The sequence below is a fragment of the Zophobas morio genome, unplaced genomic scaffold (genome assembly GCF_036711695.1).
Source record: "Zophobas morio isolate AGI-343-1 ecotype UQ-CSIRO unplaced genomic scaffold, CSIRO_AGI_Zmor_V1 ptg000025l, whole genome shotgun sequence".
Classification (NCBI taxonomy): domain Eukaryota; kingdom Metazoa; phylum Arthropoda; class Insecta; order Coleoptera; family Tenebrionidae; genus Zophobas; species Zophobas morio.
Window position 1 is genome coordinate 337,036 of NW_026972130.1, and position 21,039 is coordinate 358,074.

A 21,039-nucleotide genomic window follows, 5' to 3' on the forward strand; every position below is an offset into this window, starting at 1 on the left:
TCAAAGCATTCTGGTTAGCAGATTAAAAATTAAATTTCAAAATGTTGTTTTATAATTTTGATTTTTTTTCCAAAAATCTGGACGTTTCGGGTGAAAAGTCTATTCAGAGTTGTAAACTACATGTGTAGGACTATGTTATTTTATACAATTGAAAACCCATTTACTATGTACAATTTTGAAGTGACGTCATCGCATTAGTGATGGGGATGACTAGACAAATTTTGGTTAGCGCTTTACCATCTACATGATATTCTTAATATAAGTACAAAATTTCACAACAATCGGTCGAGTACTTTCGGAGATTATCTGTCTAATAAAAATCCGGGGGCAGACGGACAGACGGACAGACGGACGGACAGACGGACGGACAGACGGACGGACAGACGGACGGACAGACGGACGGACAGACGGACGGACAGACGGACGGACAGACGGACGGACAGACGGACGGACAGACGGACAGACGGACAGACGGACAGACAGACGGAAATGGGAGACCTATTTCTTCGTCTTCTAGGGGTCATGAAAGATCGAGAAAACGTAAAAGTAGAAAGTCGGCCGACGGACTCGATTACAATACTTCCTTTACTTACGCTCGGGAAGTAATAAATTGTTACCAAAATAGTAATTAAATAGTGGATTACTACTATTGTTTAATTTGTTCTGTTTATATTTATTTTTTAGTATAAGAATATTATCTTTAAAAACGTGATTTATGTGTTAGTGAGATGTAATTAAACACTGCAGTGTGATTTATATATTTTTTTGTAATAAAACGTACGCTTGGGAAACCTGTTTTTGTAATTTATAAATAAATTGAGTTCGTTTATTAAGCTTTTTTTTATTTTTGCAGCATATGCAACTGCATATCTCTGCATATATTAAGAAAGTTACTGCATGTTTCCATAAATTTGGTGCATATCATATGATCACATTTCTCAAAATTTTGCTACATATTTTCCGCTCTCTAGACATAAGGATTTTTGATACACCATGTATATTTGTGGTTTGGATAATTTAAAATAAACTTCTTTTTTTGCACCTTAAATGGTTGATCGTAAAGTCCACAAAATAAAAGTCGACTTTTCGGTTGAAAACAGGTTAACTTTTTATTAAACACATTGTATTTTTAAATAAAACAAAAAAACAAGAAACTAAACAAAAATTCACCGAGTACGGCTACAAATTAAAATTTTTAAATAAGCTGAAACAACACAACGTATTATTTAGTAAAGCAAAAAAAAAAAAAAAACAATTACAGAAAATTTGTGCGCTGAGAAGGAACGAAGCCATCACTGTAAAATTTAGGGCAAATCTACCATTATAGTTCTGTTACTTGACCAGTAATAAACAAAGACTTGTTAAAGATTCACCAAAGTAGATTTGACTAAAACAGTGTTGTCAAATATCCGCGTGAACTTGAACAACACGTGTACTTCGTTCTTCCTCGAACGATGTCAACGATTCCCCATATCGCATACAATTACATATTACAATCATGTACAATATTCTAATAAAATTATCGATCAACTCTTTGAGCTGAACCATAGGTTCACAAACTTCAACTAGAACAGCCAGCCGTAGATCTAAATACCAAGGAAACCGTCATTACCTGTGAAATTGTATTCTACCTGTGGTAACTTAGATCTAAGGTTGTCATTCATCCGAATTTCCAACCTTTTTTTTTGCAAATTGCATTAACAAATCTAATCAAAACTATTATTTATTATTATCAAAACGATATTCTGTCTTCGTGCACATCCATCCCGGTCGTTGCCTTTAATAGATTGATAATTTAATCCAAAAAAAGGAACAATTAAACACAATTAACAAATTATTTGTTTTTACGGTTTTTTAGAAAAGTAAGGCGACATGTGTTTCGACAGTCGTTACTAAGAACTTGACCCATGATGGATTGCTAAGACAAATTAAAGAATAAGTGACCTTTCGAGGATCATGTCTGATCCACTTCTTACAGTCTGTTTTCTTCACTCTCTACGTACGATGAGGAGTTCCATTGAGGTGGGTGGGTTCAAATTCGGACCATCGAATCTCCTAATAATCATGCCATGACTGAGAAAAACGACTGAGAAAATACAGGTTTTTGATTTTTGTGAAAACTTGGTTCTATGCATGCACAGAAAGAATCCCGACGTACTTTATGGTATATCTTCCAAAAAGAGGTCAAAGATTGAAAATCTAAAATATAAAATACACTGAATCCACGATTACATAATGTAATAACGAACTTACCCTTGATTTCGAACTACGGTTTAGTTTTTGATTTTTATTGAATCAGCACTGAGACAACCGTTTGTAGATTTGATGTGATAAAGGGTGAATCTTGTAGTTTGAAAAGTTAGAAATGAAGCGTGGAGTAAATTGATTTTTGTGTTTTATTTCAATGTTACGATTTGACAACTGGGGCTAAATAGACTTTCTGAAATTTCATTTCCAAGTATGAAGTCTTTTAGATATTGCAGATTAAAGTAAAATTTCTTACCTTTACACATGAGAAAGATTTTTTACCCAGGTCAAACCAAATTATCCTGTTTATAACTGCAACATTTTTAAATAATTTCCTTTTTACAACGTTCAGTTGGACACGAGAAGACAATTTCAAAAACGTTTTAATAGTGTACGAAGTTCCTGCTGGTGATGTGGATGCAGGAATTGGTGAAAAATCTTCAGTGGAAAGACCGAAGACATGCGACCTTCTTCTGGAAACTCCACGTTCTTGTAGTGTAAGTTGCTTTTCCCACATAGACATCAGTAGTCTTTCGATTTGTGTCCTTAAATTTTATGATTTGGCAGTTGGGCTAAGTAAACCTGTTTCTGAAAAGTTAATTAAAAAAAATCGGTTGTCTGTAAAGTCGGTTTACTGACGATAGTTGAACGTGACAACGTCTTAAGAAAATACTGATGGAATGGTAGCATTTTTCAAAAGAAAATTTTAATTTCATTTGTTTAATAGATTTGTATGTATATAGAGAAGGAGGTAATTAGAAATCACAATGAAATTGATCAAGTTAGATTTATTTATACGCATAAATACAATTATGTCAATTTTTTTAGTTTAATGTGTCTTGAAAACATTAACACTACATTCACTTTTCACTGCACTTGATACTCGACCAAAACATGTCAATGTACTATAATATAGCACACAGAACAGTCAATATAGAAGAAGCGCAGGCTCCATGTATTTCATTGGCAGCAGCAGTGACATTTCTCGACGGTCATGTTGCATGATACAATAAATACCAGGTATGATATTGCGCAGGTACGGAGTGGGAGAGTGACGTCACTCAGAGAGTAAACACAGGCATTTCGCGCGTATTTTGGGACGTTTTTCTGTATTCCACGTGCCTTTTAGAAAGTTAGGGGGTACACGTTATTTTATAATGGTTTTATAAAGTTACAACGATGCCTTGTGCCGTTTTTGGGTGTAATACCGATAATCAATCAAAACATTTTCGGAACGACATAAAATTTTATTCGTTTCCAAGGGACAATGTTACAAGACAATTATTATGGGTTATTTCTTGTTGTCGTTCGGACTCTTTTACAGTAAAAAATGCAAGAGTGTGTTCGCAGCATTTTAGTGAAAACGATTTTGAACGAAATTTGCAACACGAACTTTGTATTATCTCCCTAAAAAAGGTTAAAAAAAAATAAAGTCTGGAACTGTGCCTTCGTTATGTCTTCCTAAAAGCAAAACAATCAAACTTAATAACAATATGGGGTATAAAATTTAACATGAGGATCCCTATGGCCACTTTTAAAAATGATGCACACACACGGTTCAATAGTAGGTACATTGCATTTATTTTTAGTAGTTATTAAAAATTCTTATTTTTAAGTTCAGATTATGTGGTAAAATGTTGTTGTTGTCAATTGTGTCGAAACCATTTTTTGTTCTATTAGTAATAGATTGTTTTACAAGTAGTAAAAAGTGGTCGTTTTAATGGAAGGTTTAATTATCGAAGGGAGCGAAAAAGAAAAAACACATTTTTCTTATGTGTTGAATATGTTATTTTTTCGTGTACTCAGTTTTTCAAAGTTTAAAACAGAATTTCTAAAGTAGATTTCAATTTACGATAATTATGTTTGCGTTAAATGTAAACAATTACCATAATAACAAGTATGTTCATGATAATCAAATAAAAACGTAAAAAAGCAAAAAATGGATAATTCTGAAGATCTTGGCATTTTCAGATAATCTGCAGAAGCCATTGCGAATGTATTGCCCGTAAAATAGTAGGAAAAGTATGAAAGGTGTTACAGATACTTTGATGAATGATTGAGAAGAACAAAAAATTCAAATAAAGCGGACGGGACATCAGTTATGTTGAATGGTTGGAAAAGTGTTACTAACGAGAAAACTAGCACTTTTTATAATTATCTCCAAATTAAAGGCGCATTTTTCTATTGAGTACACGAAAAATAATATTAAACGCGAAATTTTAATTTGTCGCACACGATAAAAATGCGTATCAAACTCCCTTAAATTCGTTTTTACAATTTAATTCAGACAGATAGGTACCGAATTTATTTTTCCGGTCATTTTATGCAGCGTTATAAATATAATTATTATATTATAATATAGAGGTTGTACATACAACACACTTTTTTAAATACATAAAGAATTATAACAGTAAAAATTAAAAATATTAGCGATTCTTCGTGCTTTTATGTTGAAATTCCAATAGTTCTACTCTCTGAGTGACGTCATGCGCGAACTGGTCTCACGAGTATCATATCTTGAGAATTATTGTATCATGGTCATGTTGCGATGTAAAAGTGTGGGAAATTCAAATAAATGCATGCTACGTGTATTGCCAGTTGCATACCCCAGCATCGTGTCATACGGATTGCCTACCACTACTTATTTGTTTTATTAATGGAAAGAAATAAAATTCATAAAATTTTACAAACGAAGTATATTAAACATTAAAAGACTAATGTACAATTCAAAAAGTAACAATAAAATAAAAAAACAATTCTGTTATAAACAAAAAATTAACAAAAACACAAACCTTCCACCATAGTACTTCTAGACGTCAAATGGGAGTACCAGATCCATTCAAGGGTTTCCATTTCCCCCAGGTTATTTTAAAGTAAAAGGTACTCACATTGAGTTCATTCCAAATACTTCGAAGTACGAAGTGATGTTTTGCAATGATGTTGCCCCTGCTTCAAGCGCAAGCCTCAGTCCTGAAACATGGTTGTTATCAAACAATCAGCACATAATTATATTTTTATTACCTTTCACATAAATTCCACGGTCACTTGCGAGAATTAAAGCCGTGAAACATCTTTTATTCCAAAACATCACACTGCATCGCACAACATTGACATATGTCAGTAAAAGACCGGGAAAAATCTGGAGCCCACAGCCACAGGCTGCATCTGCGCAGTGTGCTACTAGCCACCCCTTGCCCCTCAAAATGCGATGCCGGTGTCCACAAGCTAAATGTCATTCATGTTGCCTATTCGGCAATACAACCTTCACCCCCGTATAGCAGCTGTCCACGCAGACGCATCGCTCACTCAAGTAGGAGAGAGACGGATGGCGAACGCTGCCGAACGCGAAGGCCGATTGTGCCTCTTTGTCGCTCGTTCCGCGTTCTCGCTTGCACTTCAAGCCTTACATGGGACGCCTCAGAGCGAGGTAACGCCGCATGAGTCATGCTTTTTCGTGCGTGCAGCCGGCTCCATCGATTTATAAGACGTTGTCACGTCAAAAGTGAGAAGTTTGTTAGACGTTATACTCACTTTTGTGTGTAAGAAAAACTTTTCAGCCAGGACACACAAATAATCTCCAGTGGAATAACAAAAGGGATTAAAGTGTCGTTATATTCAAACAAAGCGGTGGAAACATGAAATCACCTTCAGAAAAACCACCCAGATGCTTGAAGCTGGCGTGAAGCATATTTCTTGGATAGAGTTGAGGAGATTCTTTGCGCCTATTTGGTCATTGAAGCTGAAAACGCTTTCCTAAGGACATTGTAGAAAGTATTGACACTGTGGATAAAAATGGTGAACTTACCTTAAGTAATGAGGGTTTCCCTTGGAATGTTCACAATACTAAAAGCCCATGAAATTCAGATTAGGAATAAGAAGACCTGATTTACAAAATTTAACCCATTTTATATAGCAGAAGGTTGTATTTACACAGACAGTTGCTTATTAATTAAACATGAAGTAACCTCAAAATTACCAACGTTAACTCTTAGAAAATTATCTATTACTTAGTAGTTTCAATTCTGATGTAACTTTGAGGTATTTCAAAAGTTGGAAAAATCACTATTAAGTACAAAATTTAGTACAAAAATGTAACTTATTATTATATAAATCTAAGTAAGTGAAATGAAATAAATTAAGATAGAGAACTAAAATTTTAGACCCGTTTGCCAACCAGTCAGATGATGGGGAATTAGAGAATAGATTCATTCTACAACGACCTATTCTTGACGAACAAATTAACGTCTAAGCTGTCACTGCCGGTGATGTGGCTGTAGACATTCTTGTGAAAAGTTTTTACGGAAATAAAAATGTTTTTATATATCCGTGCTAATTACTTTGGTAAACACAACTGGAATGTGAAAATTGGAAAAATTAAGATAGAGTAATTAGACGTCATACTATTAAAGACTGATAACTTCCTAGTAACAAGCTACACTTGATGTTTAGTAGGGTCATGACATGATTGACAAGTCTATTTTTTCAATGATGGTTTTAGGTTTTTTTTTTTTTAATGAGTAAGATGGGAGAATTTTTTTCGATCATTCATATAAAGAGGTTTAGGTTTTTCTAAGAATATTGCACAAAGTTTTACCACTGTGGTGAGAAATGGAGAACTAGCGTTACTATACAAAGTCTTGACGTCAAAAACCCAACCACCAGATCTAGCTGTACAGAAGATATCTAAATAGCAACGACTAAAACTTAGCACATAAACGACTGGAGAATATATAGACAAGAAAATGTTACTATTTTTGAAGATCAGATGAAAGAAAAAATCAATATGATTAATAATATTAGAGTCGCCAAATTAACTAACAAGCTTATAACTTAAATGTAGCCATCAACAGTAGCTAAAATTACTACTGTCCTCCATAGGAGTAAAGGCTGATGATGAAGGTATATTCAACAAGTGTACCCATATATTCGCAAACTTTTGATTTGATTACGAAGTCAAAGAAAGAGAGAAAATTGTGGTAATAACTTCTGCATCGTATTTGTCCCGAAAAGTAACTATACCAACATATTAACACACGGATGTTCAGAGTAGGGGAGACTGGGGAGAATTGACACGCAGGGAGGTTTTCTACACTTTTAAATTACGCGGCTTTCTATCAATTTCTGGGGCTTGGAGTTAGCTACATTCAATGGAAAATTTAATCTCGAGTAAGCTGGATTTAAAGATTGATTTCGGGGTTTTATGTTCCGTAATCATAAGTTGTCTTTATAAATTCTGGAGGCTACAAGTCTATTCAAATCTATTGTTTTTAATTCTCACAGTGTCCAATTATTTTTTTCAAACTCTGCTCACGGTGTTAGAGCGTGACGATTTTGGGTCAGAATCTCTTTACAATGGCGATAAACTTGTATAACAAAATCCTGGTCGAACAATATTATCAAAACAATATTCCAGAACTTTTTGGGCGGATATTCAGTCGAGCATTCATTCCTAGAAACATCACTAGTGGTTTTTTAACGACTGGAATATATCCGTATAATAAACATGCTTTTGACGAAAATGATGTTACCGGATCAGAAGTGAAACAGGGAACGATGTAGAGCCTGGTAGCTTTCATTTTTCCTCATGTTCTGAACTTGATAAATCTGGAGATTCACAAATAAAAAAGGTATTAATAACTCCGGAGGAAATACGACTGAAACTGAACAAAAAAAAGGGAGGTCGAAAATCAGAAAAAAACGAGAATTTTAACAGACACTCCTAGGGCACTAGCAGTGGATTACAGCACAAAAGAAAAGTTCCAAAGAGCGTGTGTAAAAAAGTTGAAAAATTAAAAGGGCACTAGCATCAGAAACGTAAAATGCAAAAAATATTATATCATATCACCGAATACCGGACGTCCAATCGTATTTCGAAACAAACAGTTTTCCATCAAGCAGAATGAAGAAACATAACCAAGTGAAGACTAAGAATGACGCTGCTTGCATCTATTGCAACTCTTTGTATTCGAAGTCGAAGGAACACAAAAATATGAATGTATTAAACCTCCCGGTCGAATGTATCAAACTTTCCCCACTTTCCCACTTAGTTATTTACATATTGCAATTAATATTTGGAAAAGTAATTTAATGCATGAATACATCAGCTAGGATTACTTAGGTATGTTTATAAGTAGAAGTCTAGAAGTAACAATGAATGTTAGGAAAAAATTCTACCAGAGAATGAGAAACATTTTTGTGTGAAATAAGTTTCAAGAAAATATAAAAGATTAGAATAGATCCGCGCATCAAACAAATGAAGAGAAAGAACTTAATACAAAAGTAAATGTTTCTTCAATAAACACATTGCTAATTATCTAAACGTACAGTTGTTTCTTACCTAAAAACGACGCCTTCACATTAATCAGAGATAATAACTTTAATTCCGTGCTATTGTATTAAAAATCTTGGTTTTGATTTTATTTTGAACATGCATGTCGATGCCGTTGTCTATAAGTAATTTTATTATCATTCTAGTATCTCTTCTCGAACATAAGGCATAATGCAAAGCGTTTTTGTTGTTTTGATCCAGAATTTTCATTAAAGCACCAGAATCTAACAACGTTTTTACATTTTCATAAACACCCTGTCGACATGCAAGTTGTAAAGCGGTCGCTCCATAATGATTTTGTGAATCTATGTCGATGCCATGCTCAGTCAATAATTTTATTAATTTTCGGTTGTCTTTCTGTGATTCTGATGCATAATGCAAGGTGTTTTTGTCGTCTTTATCCGTAGTGTTAATCAAAGCTCCGAAATCTAACAATAATTTTACATTTTCATAAACACCTTTTCGACATGCAAGATGTAAGGCAGTAGCACCATTTTGATTTCGTAGATTTACGTTAATGCCATTCTTAATCAATAAATTTAGTATATCCTGATTGTCGTTGTGCGAATCTGCAGCACAGTGCAACGCGTTATTCCCCATTTTGTTAATAATGTTAATCGAAGCCCCGAAATCTAACAATATAACAACATTTTCATAAATTCCCTTTAGGCAAGCCAGTTGTAAAGCGGTCGTTCCATTTTGACTTTGTGCGTCTACGTGAAAACCTTCTTCAATCAACAGTTTTATTGTGTCTCGATTGACTTTCAAGGATTCTGAAGCATAGTGCAATGCGTTCCTGTTGCCGTTGTCCGTAGTATTAATAGTAGCTCCGACTTCTAACAATAATTTTGCATTTTGATAATCACCATTTCGACATGCACGTTGTAAAGGGGTCGTGCCATTTTCATTTTGTGAATTTACGTCGACGCCTTTCTCAATCAGTAATGCTATTATATCTCGATTGTTTTTGCGTGAGTCCAATGCATTATGCAACTCGTTATCTTTCTGATTGTCCATAATGTTAATCCAAGCTCCGGAATCTAGCAACGTTTCTGCATTTTTATAAACACCCTGTTGACATGCAGCATGTAAAGCGGTATTTCCATTTTTACATTGTGCATTTACCTCGATGCCTTTTCTAATCAATAATTCTATTATATCTTGGTTATCTTTATCGAAATATGATGCGTATTTCAAAGCGTTCATGTTCTTCTTGTCCGCAATGATAATCGAAGCGCCGAAATCTAACAACATTTCTACATTTTCATAAACACCCCGTGAACATGCTAATTGTAAAGCGGCCGTTCCGTTTCCATTTTGCGCATTTAAGTCGATGCCTTTTTCAATCAATAATTTTATTACTTCTCGATTAATTCCCAATGTTCTTGATGCATAATGCAACGCGTTGTTTTCTTCCTTGTCCGCAATATTAATCGAAGCACCGGAATTTAACAACATTTTTGCATTTTCATAAACACCTTTTAGACATGCAAGTTGTAAAGCGGTTTTTCCATTTCCATCTTGTACATTTACGCCAGTGCCTTTCTCAATCAATAATTTCATTACATCTCGATTGTCTTTCCATGATTCCGACGCATAATGCAACGCGTTCCTTTCGTCCTTGTTCACAATGTTAATCGAAGCTCCGGAATTTAACAACATTTCTGCATTTTCATAAACACCCCGTAGACATGCTAATTGTAAAGCGGTCGTTCCGTTTCTATTTTGCGCATTTAAGTCGATGCCTTTCTCAATCAATAATTTCATTACATCTCGATTGTCTTTCGATGAGTCCGACGCATAATACAACGCGTTCATTTTGTCCTTGTCCACAATGTTAATCGAAGCACCGGAACTTAACAATCTTTTTGCAATTTCGTAATGACCTTTTTTACACGCCAGTTGTGAAGCGGTTTTTCCATTTCCATCTTGTACATTTACGTCAATCCCTTTCTCAATCAATAATTTTATTACATCTCGATTGTCTTTCCATGATTCCGATGCATAATGCAACGCGTTCCTTTCGTCCTTGTCCACAATGTTAATCGAAGCGCCGAAATGTAACAACATTTCTGTATTTTCATAAACACCGCTTTTACACGCCCGTTGTAAAGCGGTTTTTCCATTTTCATCTTGTACATTTACGTCAATCCCTTTCTCAATCAATAATTTCATTACATCTCGATTGTCTTTCGATGAGTCCGACGCATAATGCAACGCGTTCATTTTGTCCTTGTTCACAATGTTAATCGAAGCTCCGGAATTTAACAACATTTCTGCATTTTCATAAACACCCCGTAAACATGCTAATTGTAAAGCGGTCGTTCCGTTTCTATTTTGCGCATTTAAGTCGATGCCTTTCTCAATCAATAATTTCATTACATCTCGATTGTCTGTCGATGAGTTCGACGCATAATGCAACGCGTTCATTTTGTACTTGTCCGCAATGTTAATTGAAGCGCCGAAATGTAACAACATTTCTGTATTTTCATAAACACTCCGTAAACATGCTAATTGTAAAGCGGTCGTTCCGTTTCTATTTTGCGCATTTAAGTCGATGCCTTTCTCAATCAATAATTTCATTACATCTCGATTGTCTTTCGATGAGTCCGACGCATAATATAACGCGTTCATTTTGTCCTTGTCCACAATGTTAATCGAAGCACCGGAACTTAACAATCTTTTTGCAGTTTCGTAATGACCTTTTTTACACGCCAGTTGTAAAGCGGTTTTTCCATTTCCATCTTGTACATTTACGTCAATCCCTTTCTCAATCAATAATTTTATTACATCTCGATTGTCTTTCCATGATTCCGACGCATAATGCAACGCGTTCCTTTCGTCCTTGTCCACAATGTTAATCGAAGCGCCGAAATGTAACAACATTTCTGTATTTTCATTAACACCGCTTTTACACGCCCGTTGTAAAGCGGTTTTTCCATTTTCATCTTGTACATTTACGTCAATCCCTTTCTCAATCAATAATTTTATTACATCTCGATTGTCTTTCCATGATTCCGACGCATAATGCAACGCGTTCATTTTGTCCTTGTCGACAATGTTAATCGAAGCACCGGAACTTAACAATTTTTTTGCAATTTCGTAATCACCATTTAGACATGCAAGTTGTAAAGCGGTTTTTCCATTTCCATCTTGTACATTTACGTCAATGCCTTTCTCAATCATTAATTTTATTACATCTCGATTGTCTTTCCACGATTGCGATGCATAATTCAACGCGTTCATTTTGTCCTTGTCCACCATGTTAATCGAAGCGCCTGAATTTAACAACACTTCTGCATTTTCATAAACACCGTATCGACATGCAAAAAGTAAAGCGGTTTTTCCATTTCCATTTTGTACATTTACGTCAATGCCTTTCTCAATCAATAATTTTATTACATCTCGATTGTCTTTCGACGATTCCGATGCATAATGCAACGCATTCATTTTGTCCTTGTCCACATTGTTAATCGAAGCACCGGAATTTAACAATTTTTTTGCAATTCCGTAATCACCGTTTTTACACGCCAGTTGTAAAGCGGTTTTTCCATTTCCATCTTGTACATTTACGTCAATGCCTTTCTCAATCATTAATTTTATTACATCTCGATTGTCTTTCCACGATTGCGATGCATAATGCAACGCGTTCATTTTGTCGTTGTCCACAATGTTAAGCGAAGCACCGGAATTCAACAACATTTCTGCAGTTTCATAAACACCGTTTTCACCCGCTAGTAGTAAAGCGGTCTTTCCATTTCCATCTTGTACATTTACGTCAATGCCTTTCTCAATCAATAATTTTACTACATTTGGATTGTGTTTCCGTGATCTCAACGCATAATGCAATGCGTTCATTTTGTCCTTGTCCACCATGTTAATCGAAGCGCCTGAATTTAACAACACTTCTGCATTTTCATAAACACCGTATCGACATGCAAAAAGTAAAGCGGTTTTTCCATTTCCATTTTGTACATTTACGTCAATGCCTTTCTCAATCAATAATTTTATTACATCTCGATTGTCTTTCCACGATTGCGATGCATAATGCAACGCGTTCATTCTGTCCTTGTCCACAATGTTAATCGAAGCACCGGAACTTAACAATTTTTTTGCAATTTCGTAATCACCGTTTTTACACGCCAGTTGTAAAGCGGTTCTTCCATTTCCATCTTGTACATTTAAGTCAATGATTTTCTCAATCAATAATTTTATTATATCTCGATTGTAGTACCATGATTCCAACGCATAATGCAACGCGTTCATTTTGTCCTTGTCCACAATGTTAAGCGAAGCACCGGAACTTAACAACATTTCTGCATTTTCATAAACACCGTTTTTACACGCCAGTTGTAAAGCGGTTTTTCCATTTCCATCTTGTACATTTACGTCAATGCCTTTCTCAATCAATAATTTTATTACATCTCGATTGCCTTTCCATGATTCTGAAGCATAATGCAACGCATTCCTTTTGTCCTCGTCAGCAATGTTAATCGAAGCACCCGAATTTAACAATATCTTTGTAATTGCGCAATCACCTTTTTGAGACGCCAAATGTAACGCTGTCATTTTATCTTTAACTTGTGCATTTATATCAAAACCCTTTTTTAAAAGTAAATAAACTGTTCTTTCGAAGGCGTCTAGGAACTGGAAATTGTTATTGGGTGTGTTAACTTTATCTTTGGGGCCAATAACTGCTGTTGCCAAGAGATTGCCAGATATTTGGTTTTTATTTAGTTTTATTCTGACGAGACTTGGATTTTTTTCAATAACTCCAGAAAGTATGTTAGGGTAACCCATCTGTGCTGCGTAATATGCTAAAGTGTCTTCCTTATAATATTTAAAAACTTCTTCTTGGATGTCGCTAAACATCAACAGTTTTCTTTCTAAAATTAGTTCGATTGGATACAGACACTGTGCTTCAAGGCAGTAATTTAACCAAGTGAAATTGAAAATAACACTGTTGTCGCTAACCTTAATTACGTCGTTCTGTTCTGGTACGAGAATTTTTGCCATATGCACAAACCAATCATATTCTCGACCAAGGTTTACATAGTTGTCGGAAATTAGAATGTGAGAAAGAGGATATTTCATTCCATACGAACATATGAGCTCCCATGGTCTTCGACCGCCTTGATCTGCCCTGTTTATTTCATGTTTGTATTTGTCGAATTGTTCTAAATTTTTATAAACGATAGATAAATGCAAAGGATTGTTTTCTGCCAACATTACGTCAAACATGAGCCGTAAATTTTCGTATCTACGATCAAATATTACGTCTTTCAACAAAGCCGCTTTTTCTTTGTTTTTTTTCAGCCAGGCACACGCAAAGTATTCCGCATAAGTTTGATGCTCAAACACAGCCTCACCACTTTCGTTTATTTTCTTGATGATTCCATTCACGTCAAGCTTCTCCTTAAAACAGCTTATAACATCTTTTAGTTCCTCTAAGTTCACATTTAGTTTCTTAAAGTCTTCAGTCTCTAGACATGTTTTTAAAGCAATAACTTCGTATTGTTGCAACGATGCGTTTATGTTGCCAAACATATGTGTTTTCTCCCTGCCCGCGATTTTTTCATAATTAGACCTTACTTTTCCCTCGAAAAACAACTTATACATTTGTGTTAAAACAAAAATATCTTGATCTTCGATTTTCTTGTAAGCGTCGTCGTTGTTGAGAAACATTTCTGCGATTATGTGTAACTGCAACGGGATTCCTAAAAGACGTTGGCTATTGTTAAGGTCCACGCTAGCAAATACTGCTTTTAAGATTTTTACTACTTTATCTTCTCCGTATTTTTCTTTCAATCTTTTACGCATGTACTCTTCTTGCTGTTCTTTACTTAATTGTTGTATCTCTACTAACACCGTATTTAATGTGTCTGAGACTCTTTGACGTAAATTTTCTCTTGACGAAATCCATACGTTGATACCATTTGATTTTTTAGCAAAATTTAAAACAGAGTCGATGCAACTACTTTCCATTTCGTCTAATCCGTCGAGAAATAAATACAACTTTTTATTTCTAAGCAAAGTATTCTTAATTTGTCCTTCTACAATTTTTTCTTTTCCTTCTGTATTTCTTAAAAAATAATTCCACATTGCTGTTGAATCTGGCTTTTTTTTCAAAAATGAATTACAATTTATCAGATCAACGTAAGTTGCCCAATAATGTGAAGGGCAATTGTTATAAAGAACTTTGATTAATGTCGATTTGCCCATTCCGGGTGGAGCACAAACAGCGTTAAGTGGGTTATTGAGATAACGTAAAACATCCGCTTCTGGTATATTTTTGGACTCGTGTATAATATCAGGCGGTAGTTCGTTTCCTTTTATTAAAAGTAAGGCACAAGATTCTTTATCAAATACTTGGAATAGATATGCGTTTGATTTTTTGGATTTTTCACAAACCTGAAGAAATTCAGCATGTGTTAATTTGCTTTCTGTGGAAAGTATAATTACGTTGTCTTTGACAACATATTCTGGGCTAAAGTAAACAGAACTTTCAACAAAATTATGTTTTTTATGTGTTAATGTTAGATCTTTAAATGTTGAGTCGCAATTAATTATTACCACTGCTTGATTTTTCTGTGATTCATAAATGGTAAAAATTTTCTCTGTCTTTACGAAAGTGGTAGATACATATCTTGGTATGTGTAATTCGGGTAACTCTTCTCTTTCATTTCCTATTATGTAGTGTGCTTGAGACATCTTCAATAGTTCACCAACCCCAATATGCTTAGCAATTTCCCTGTCAATGTTAATAAATTTTTCCAAACAAACTGGTTCTCTTCCTTGTAAAGAAATTTGGAAATTCCGCAAAATGTCGCAATAATATGCTTCGTTGCCGGCCTTGTTCCCCAGGTCAGATAAATCTTCGAAAACTTCCATCTCATCGAACTCACCTTTCATAACGTTTCCCACCAAGATAATTTGTTTCTTTTCAACACTTTTATTCATTATTTTCATTACACATTCGACTGTTGTTTTATTCGAATCGTCTACTTTTACAATCAAAGGAACTTTATCTAAAAACCATGCAATCTTATCTTGTTCCCTTATCTTTATTCCAAATTTTTCTTTGGTTTTCATAAATTCTTCCTCTGGCATGTTTGGATCCGGCCATATATTTTCGATAACACTTTCTTCACTACTTTCCACAATCGTCAATGAGTAATTCATTATTGCTTTCCTCAGGTTTTCTGTTTTTGTATTTTGTTTGCCGTTACTTAAATTTTTCATGTAAGGTGAGACAGTTAATTCAGTTAATTTCGCAATGACGTCATCTTTACTCAAAACAAAGCTCTTCGACCACCATTCGCTCATAAAATGCATAAAAGAATCGTAAATGTTACATTGTAACATCTCGTGCAACATTTTTTCTACTACCATCTTAGTATTATTTATGTTATTTTGTTCTGTAAAAAAATAAAACATCTGAGTTTTATCTTCTAGCCTTTGTAGAATTTGAAAAATACTTAACGAATTTCTTTGTTCAACGTTAAGGAGCAAATCTTCATACTCAATATTATTGCATACTTCTAGCTTAATATTTGGCGCTATTTCGGTACTTTCCTTAATATATGTAGAAGAATTTGTGTAGACGATGCAAACAACATCGTCCATGATATTAAGAGATGATAGAGAATTAAAATATTTTTGAACGCCGAAGTCATGTTTTGGATTAAGTAGATTGTTCGTTGTGATGGACTTTCCTCCTTCTTTGTGTTTGAGTTGAATGAGATAAGTGCGTTTTTTCGTGTTCTTGAATGTAACTGTCAGTCCGATGTCGTCAAAAACTCCATGTTCTTTGTTGTTCGTAGTCATTTCAAAATCTTCCACATCATCTCGCACAATTAATTTTAAAGCATAGAATGCACACATCATTTGTTCATATTCTTTGCCATGATCTACTGTTCCTGGTAGTTTTTTGTATGTGCGAAATCGGTCCTTTTGGCACTGAAAAATATTAAAATAGTTGACTTTCTCTAAAAACATGTTGCAGTTCAACGCGGTGCTAATTTATATTAGATTCCTTTTACCGGACCTGATTTCAATTACAAAATTAGTTTTTTTGAAATTAAATATTTAATACTTCTAAATATCTTTCAACATGTTAATAATATTTTACACAAAAAACTTATAGACAGTTTGTTCTAAAACGTAGTCAATATATCAACTAAAAACAATGACGTTTACAGAATTTCGATATTTCTATGCGTTCTCAAAATATTAAGCCGCGGAATTTTATCTGGGACACCTTTCTGATTTAATGTTATAAGGGGTGATCACTAATAATTGTAATCGAGTAGCACTTAATTGAATTTTAATCCGCGTATCTTTGATAGATTGGTAGATTGATATATCAAATGTAATGACCAATGCAAAGACAATTATCCATAGCGTTTAAGGTAAGGACATACGTTTACACATCCAAAGCTGACCTGTTTACAATCAGTATTGATCACACGATATCTACATTACTACCATTTTTTCAAAAAATGGCTAGTGCAGAAAAACAAAGTTTATTTTTTCATTTATTAATTATTCCTATAATTAACTCCAAAACTTTAGATTTATCACACAAAGTATAGAATAACTGGATTTACCTTTTCTGAAGAGGAACAGATTGTTCTAGGTTGCTGAGTGATCGAGGTTTTTGCGCCTTGTTTTTTTGAAGAGTTTCTTTTGGTTTTCTTTTCTTTTATTCGTCTGATCTCTTCTTCTAGTTGTTTTAGTCTCTCGTCTTCTCCCTGACTATCATACTCTGACCCTGAGTTCATGGTGAGAGAAAGAGAGAGAGAGCTAGAAAGAGAAAGTGCTAAAAATGACTTGAGATATTACAAAAGTAAATGTAATTCTTTAAAATATGATGTGAAAATATCCAGTATTCCCTGGAGAAACTGAATGTTTCTAATGTTATTTAGACAAAACTAAAGTCTCTAAGAAACTGATCCATGCCAAAGCATATTTTTGAATAGTGATTTATTTAGTAATCTTTGTATGGACACACGTTAATTTTTAAAAATATAATATAACCCTACAGTTCGTTTTTTAGAGGAGCGGAAAAAATTAAGCAACTTAACATACACAAACTAAAGATAACTTTGATAGTATTTATTTAAAAAAACAAAATGTGTAATCGTAAATTACATATTAAAACAAGTAATGATGAAAAATTTTAGGTTATAAAATAATGTGCCAGACTATTAAGTGTTAAGATTGACTGCATAATGCTCGTGCTCGTCAAAATTTAACAAGACACTTTGATGTAGGTAAAGTTTAAAGAAAAAAATGTAAAATAGGCGCATCAACTATGGAATGTGTTTTTTGGGTTGCATTATTTTTTCCGCTCTTAAAAAATAAACTATAACACTTTTTCTCTATCCTAAAAATTTCGAATAAATTGAATAGAGTGTGTTTGAAGTGATAGAAAAGAATGGTTGAAGGTAATTTCGTCAGAACTTTCCTCGCTCCTGAAGTAAGTATGCTACATACAATAATAAATCCCGCTTCTTTGAAAAATAATAAAATTTGATTTTGCCGAAAATGTTATTTGTGATAATTTCTATACATTGAAAAAAATATAGGTAATAGCAGTAACTGTACATGACCAGCCGGTTATGTTGACATAAACTGTGGTATTAAAATTTCTATTTTTTTCCAAAAATTTGGATTCTTAGGGTAAAAAATAAAGACGGATGCAAAAACCACAAGTACAAGACTATGTTATTGTATAACCTTTAAATCCCACTCTGAATAAAAAAAAATGCGTTACGGCATTTAATTGTCGGTAGGGAAGATTAGACAAATTTTGGTTAGCATGTTAGCGTCTACACGATATGCAGAATACACATACAAAATTTGACAGCAATCGGTCCGGTAGTTTGTTTCGGAGATCACGTATTTAATAAAAATCGACACAGATAGTCGACGGACGACAAACAAACGGAAACGCGAGACTTATTTTTTAGAGTTTGATATGTATAGGAAAGATACCAATACATTTCGCTACATCACTGCTGACTCCCATTACTGCCCTCAACAGACGAAGGCAAGTCTCAATTGTTTGATCAACTAACTCCTTAGGTACCTTACCTTTCGTTTGAATAAGGAAAGGTTCAACAAAGAGTTCAAAATCATTAAAAATGTAGTCAGATGTAGGTAGCAGTTTTGGAATGGGGCTAGTTGATAAATTATTTAATAAGTTTAAATTAAGAAATCGGTTGTTCAATCAACTAGTTTTCAAAGAGAAAACCCAGATAAGACGTTTTTTGGCACAACCATTTTTGCTCCTTCAGTAACAAAAGGACTAGAAAAGATTTACAGAGGACTCGGTGTTAAGCTTGTTCGTATATCCGGACAAAATCTGCAAAGTCTTCTCAGAAATCCGAAACATAAAGTAAAGTAAAATGAAAAGTCGAGGATATACAGCATATTATGGAAACGTGCGTACAAAAAAATTGACAGTTCTTTGCGAGTCTACAAAGTCTGAAAAACCTATTTTGTATTATCAGAATTACAAGGGAAAAATTAACCTTTAATCAAAGTTATAAGTTGCAAAGATTATAAACAATAATATGTACACTGAGCATACAAATAGCTCAATCATCACGCGATTCAAAGAGGACCAAAATGTGTTTCTGCCTTATAATAACTAAAATATATTTTTAAATAACCAATACTTACATTATGACAGAATTGAATGTCTACGAGGTGATGATCACAACAATCTTTGATCTATTCTTTCTACACAAACAACAGACAAATATAAAAAGCTATAAATTTTGAGGTATTTATTGACGAAATATTTATCTAATCCGACTCCATCTGCAAAGATAAGTAAGTTATAAATTCGTGGAAGGAGGTTGTATATCTACTTAAGGTATTTACAATTGGTGTCGCAGCGATTCGATATAGGACAGAACCTACAGAGGTTCTAATAACTTTAGAGATCAAAGAATAAATCGTACTTCTCGAGCATAAACAAAGGAAAAATTATATTATGGGTTCACTCTGGCGAATTATCAATTTCATGTTTGTCCAACATTTCAAAATTTGTGGAATAGGAACCTCTCAGTCTCCTGTTTTCGTCACTATATGGTCTGTCAGCGATTTTATTTGACAGATAAACTCTGAACTCCTGATCCATAGACGTACCGACGTACAAGATCGCAATCAAGACCAAACATTTACATGAATAATCGCGTTCGAGTTTTTCTTCTAAGAAACGATTTCTGTTAAGTGTGAAAAATTCTTTAAATGTGTCGAAGTTCGTTATCGGGGCGGAATTAAAATTTAGCTGCAAGGTACCACTTTTAGCACTGATACCGGACTCCATTGCTTTACAAAATTCACATAAAACGTTTACGTCAAAATTTCTGTTGAATCTATCTGTGTTAAACAATTATTTTTGCAAAGGTTTGCATCAGGGTTTCTGTTAAATACAGAGTCTACCTTTGTTGCTAAACAATAATTTTTATTTTTGCTAAAGCTTCGTCCAACTTAAGAGTTTCACTTTCGAATTAAATAATCATTTTTGATAAATGTTTAAAATTTTCATGAATAAAATTCAAATCGTTTTGTATGTTAGATTTCGCTAGTTATTTATGTATGGGGAGTAAAAGCGATATCACGATATTTACATTTTTGTGATCATCCCTACTAACACTGGTGTGATGTCACTTTAAAAGTTTGCTTAGTAAATTCTCTTTTCATAAAATAATCGTTTTCTGTACTTGTTGTTTATGAATACACTTTGATTTTGTTTGTTATTATTATTTTTAGTGCTTAAAAATTGTCGTTCTATATTCACTTAACACGTACAAAGGTGTTTCTAACTTTTTTTTTACAGAGTGTGTTGAACCTTGATTCAGTCTCGTAACATCTCCGTTTATCACTGTTAAATTCTTAATAACACATATGGTGTCCCGGCAATATTTTCCACAGCGTACGCGATATAAGGATTTTTTTGGTATTTTTTTCACACGTTGGCTTACATTATCGAAATTTTTATACGGATTTCTAACGTTTTTGAAAACATTCTATCGCCTATGTTCATCCGAGATAATGTAGGATTCTAATCGTAAAAGAATTTTTCAAATCGGTCCAGTAGTTTCGGAGCCTGTTCAATGCAAACAAACAATCAAATTATTCCTCTTTATAACATTGGTATAGATAATGTGTACATTAACTTAAGAATTGAAAACATTCCATGAGAACGAAAAATAGTGCAGTTTTGGGGGGGCGGCAAATGTACATATTGAGTTAAGATAAAAGATAAGAAAGAAAAGCTTTTTGGAAAAACCAGACTTCCCTACGAGATTCGCGCAATAGATTATTAACGTAACTTGACTTATTTGATAACAGTTCTAAACCCACGTTAAGAAAACAAATAACGATTTACAGTATATTTCGTAATAAGTGTCGAAAGTAACAAACATCCAGCGAGTGTTTATAATAGA

The 21,039-nt window shown here is 34.0% G+C and overlaps 1 protein-coding gene across 2 annotated transcripts; it reads right to left on the reverse strand.

Moving 5' to 3' along the window:
- Positions 1-1,083: 1,083 nt before the first annotated feature.
- LOC135135933 (uncharacterized) lies at positions 1,084-19,344 on the reverse strand. 2 transcript variants are annotated; one of them, XM_064065052.1, is made up of 7 exons: positions 19,265-19,344; positions 17,185-17,380; positions 6,053-16,534; positions 5,779-6,000; positions 2,504-2,835; positions 2,254-2,440; positions 1,084-2,199 (listed from the first exon to the last, which is right to left on the reverse strand). In XM_064065052.1, exons 2-3 carry the CDS (start codon positions 17,356-17,358, stop codon positions 8,624-8,626), a joined length of 8,085 nt encoding a protein of 2,694 aa, XP_063921122.1. In that variant the 5' UTR covers positions 17,359-17,380; positions 19,265-19,344; the 3' UTR covers positions 1,084-2,199; positions 2,254-2,440; positions 2,504-2,835; positions 5,779-6,000; positions 6,053-8,623. The 2 variants fall into 2 exon arrangements, with proteins under 2 accessions (XP_063921122.1, XP_063921123.1); XM_064065053.1 differs by lacking the exons at positions 1,084-2,199; positions 2,254-2,440; positions 2,504-2,835 and adding an exon at positions 4,929-5,217 and having other exon boundaries at positions 5,269-6,000.
- Positions 19,345-21,039: the final 1,695 nt, after the last annotated feature.

What these genes read in the sequence shown, in the direction of transcription:
- LOC135135933 (XM_064065052.1), bottom strand. Translation starts at nt 17,358, where the DNA reads ATGAACTCAGGGTCAGAGTATGATAGTCAGGGAGAAGACGAGAGACTA. An exon ending in TCTGTTCCTCTTCAGAAAAG is followed by an intron (nt 16,535 to 17,184) that starts GTAAATCCAGTT and finishes AATATTTTTCAG; the next exon opens with TGCCAAAAGGACCGATTTCG.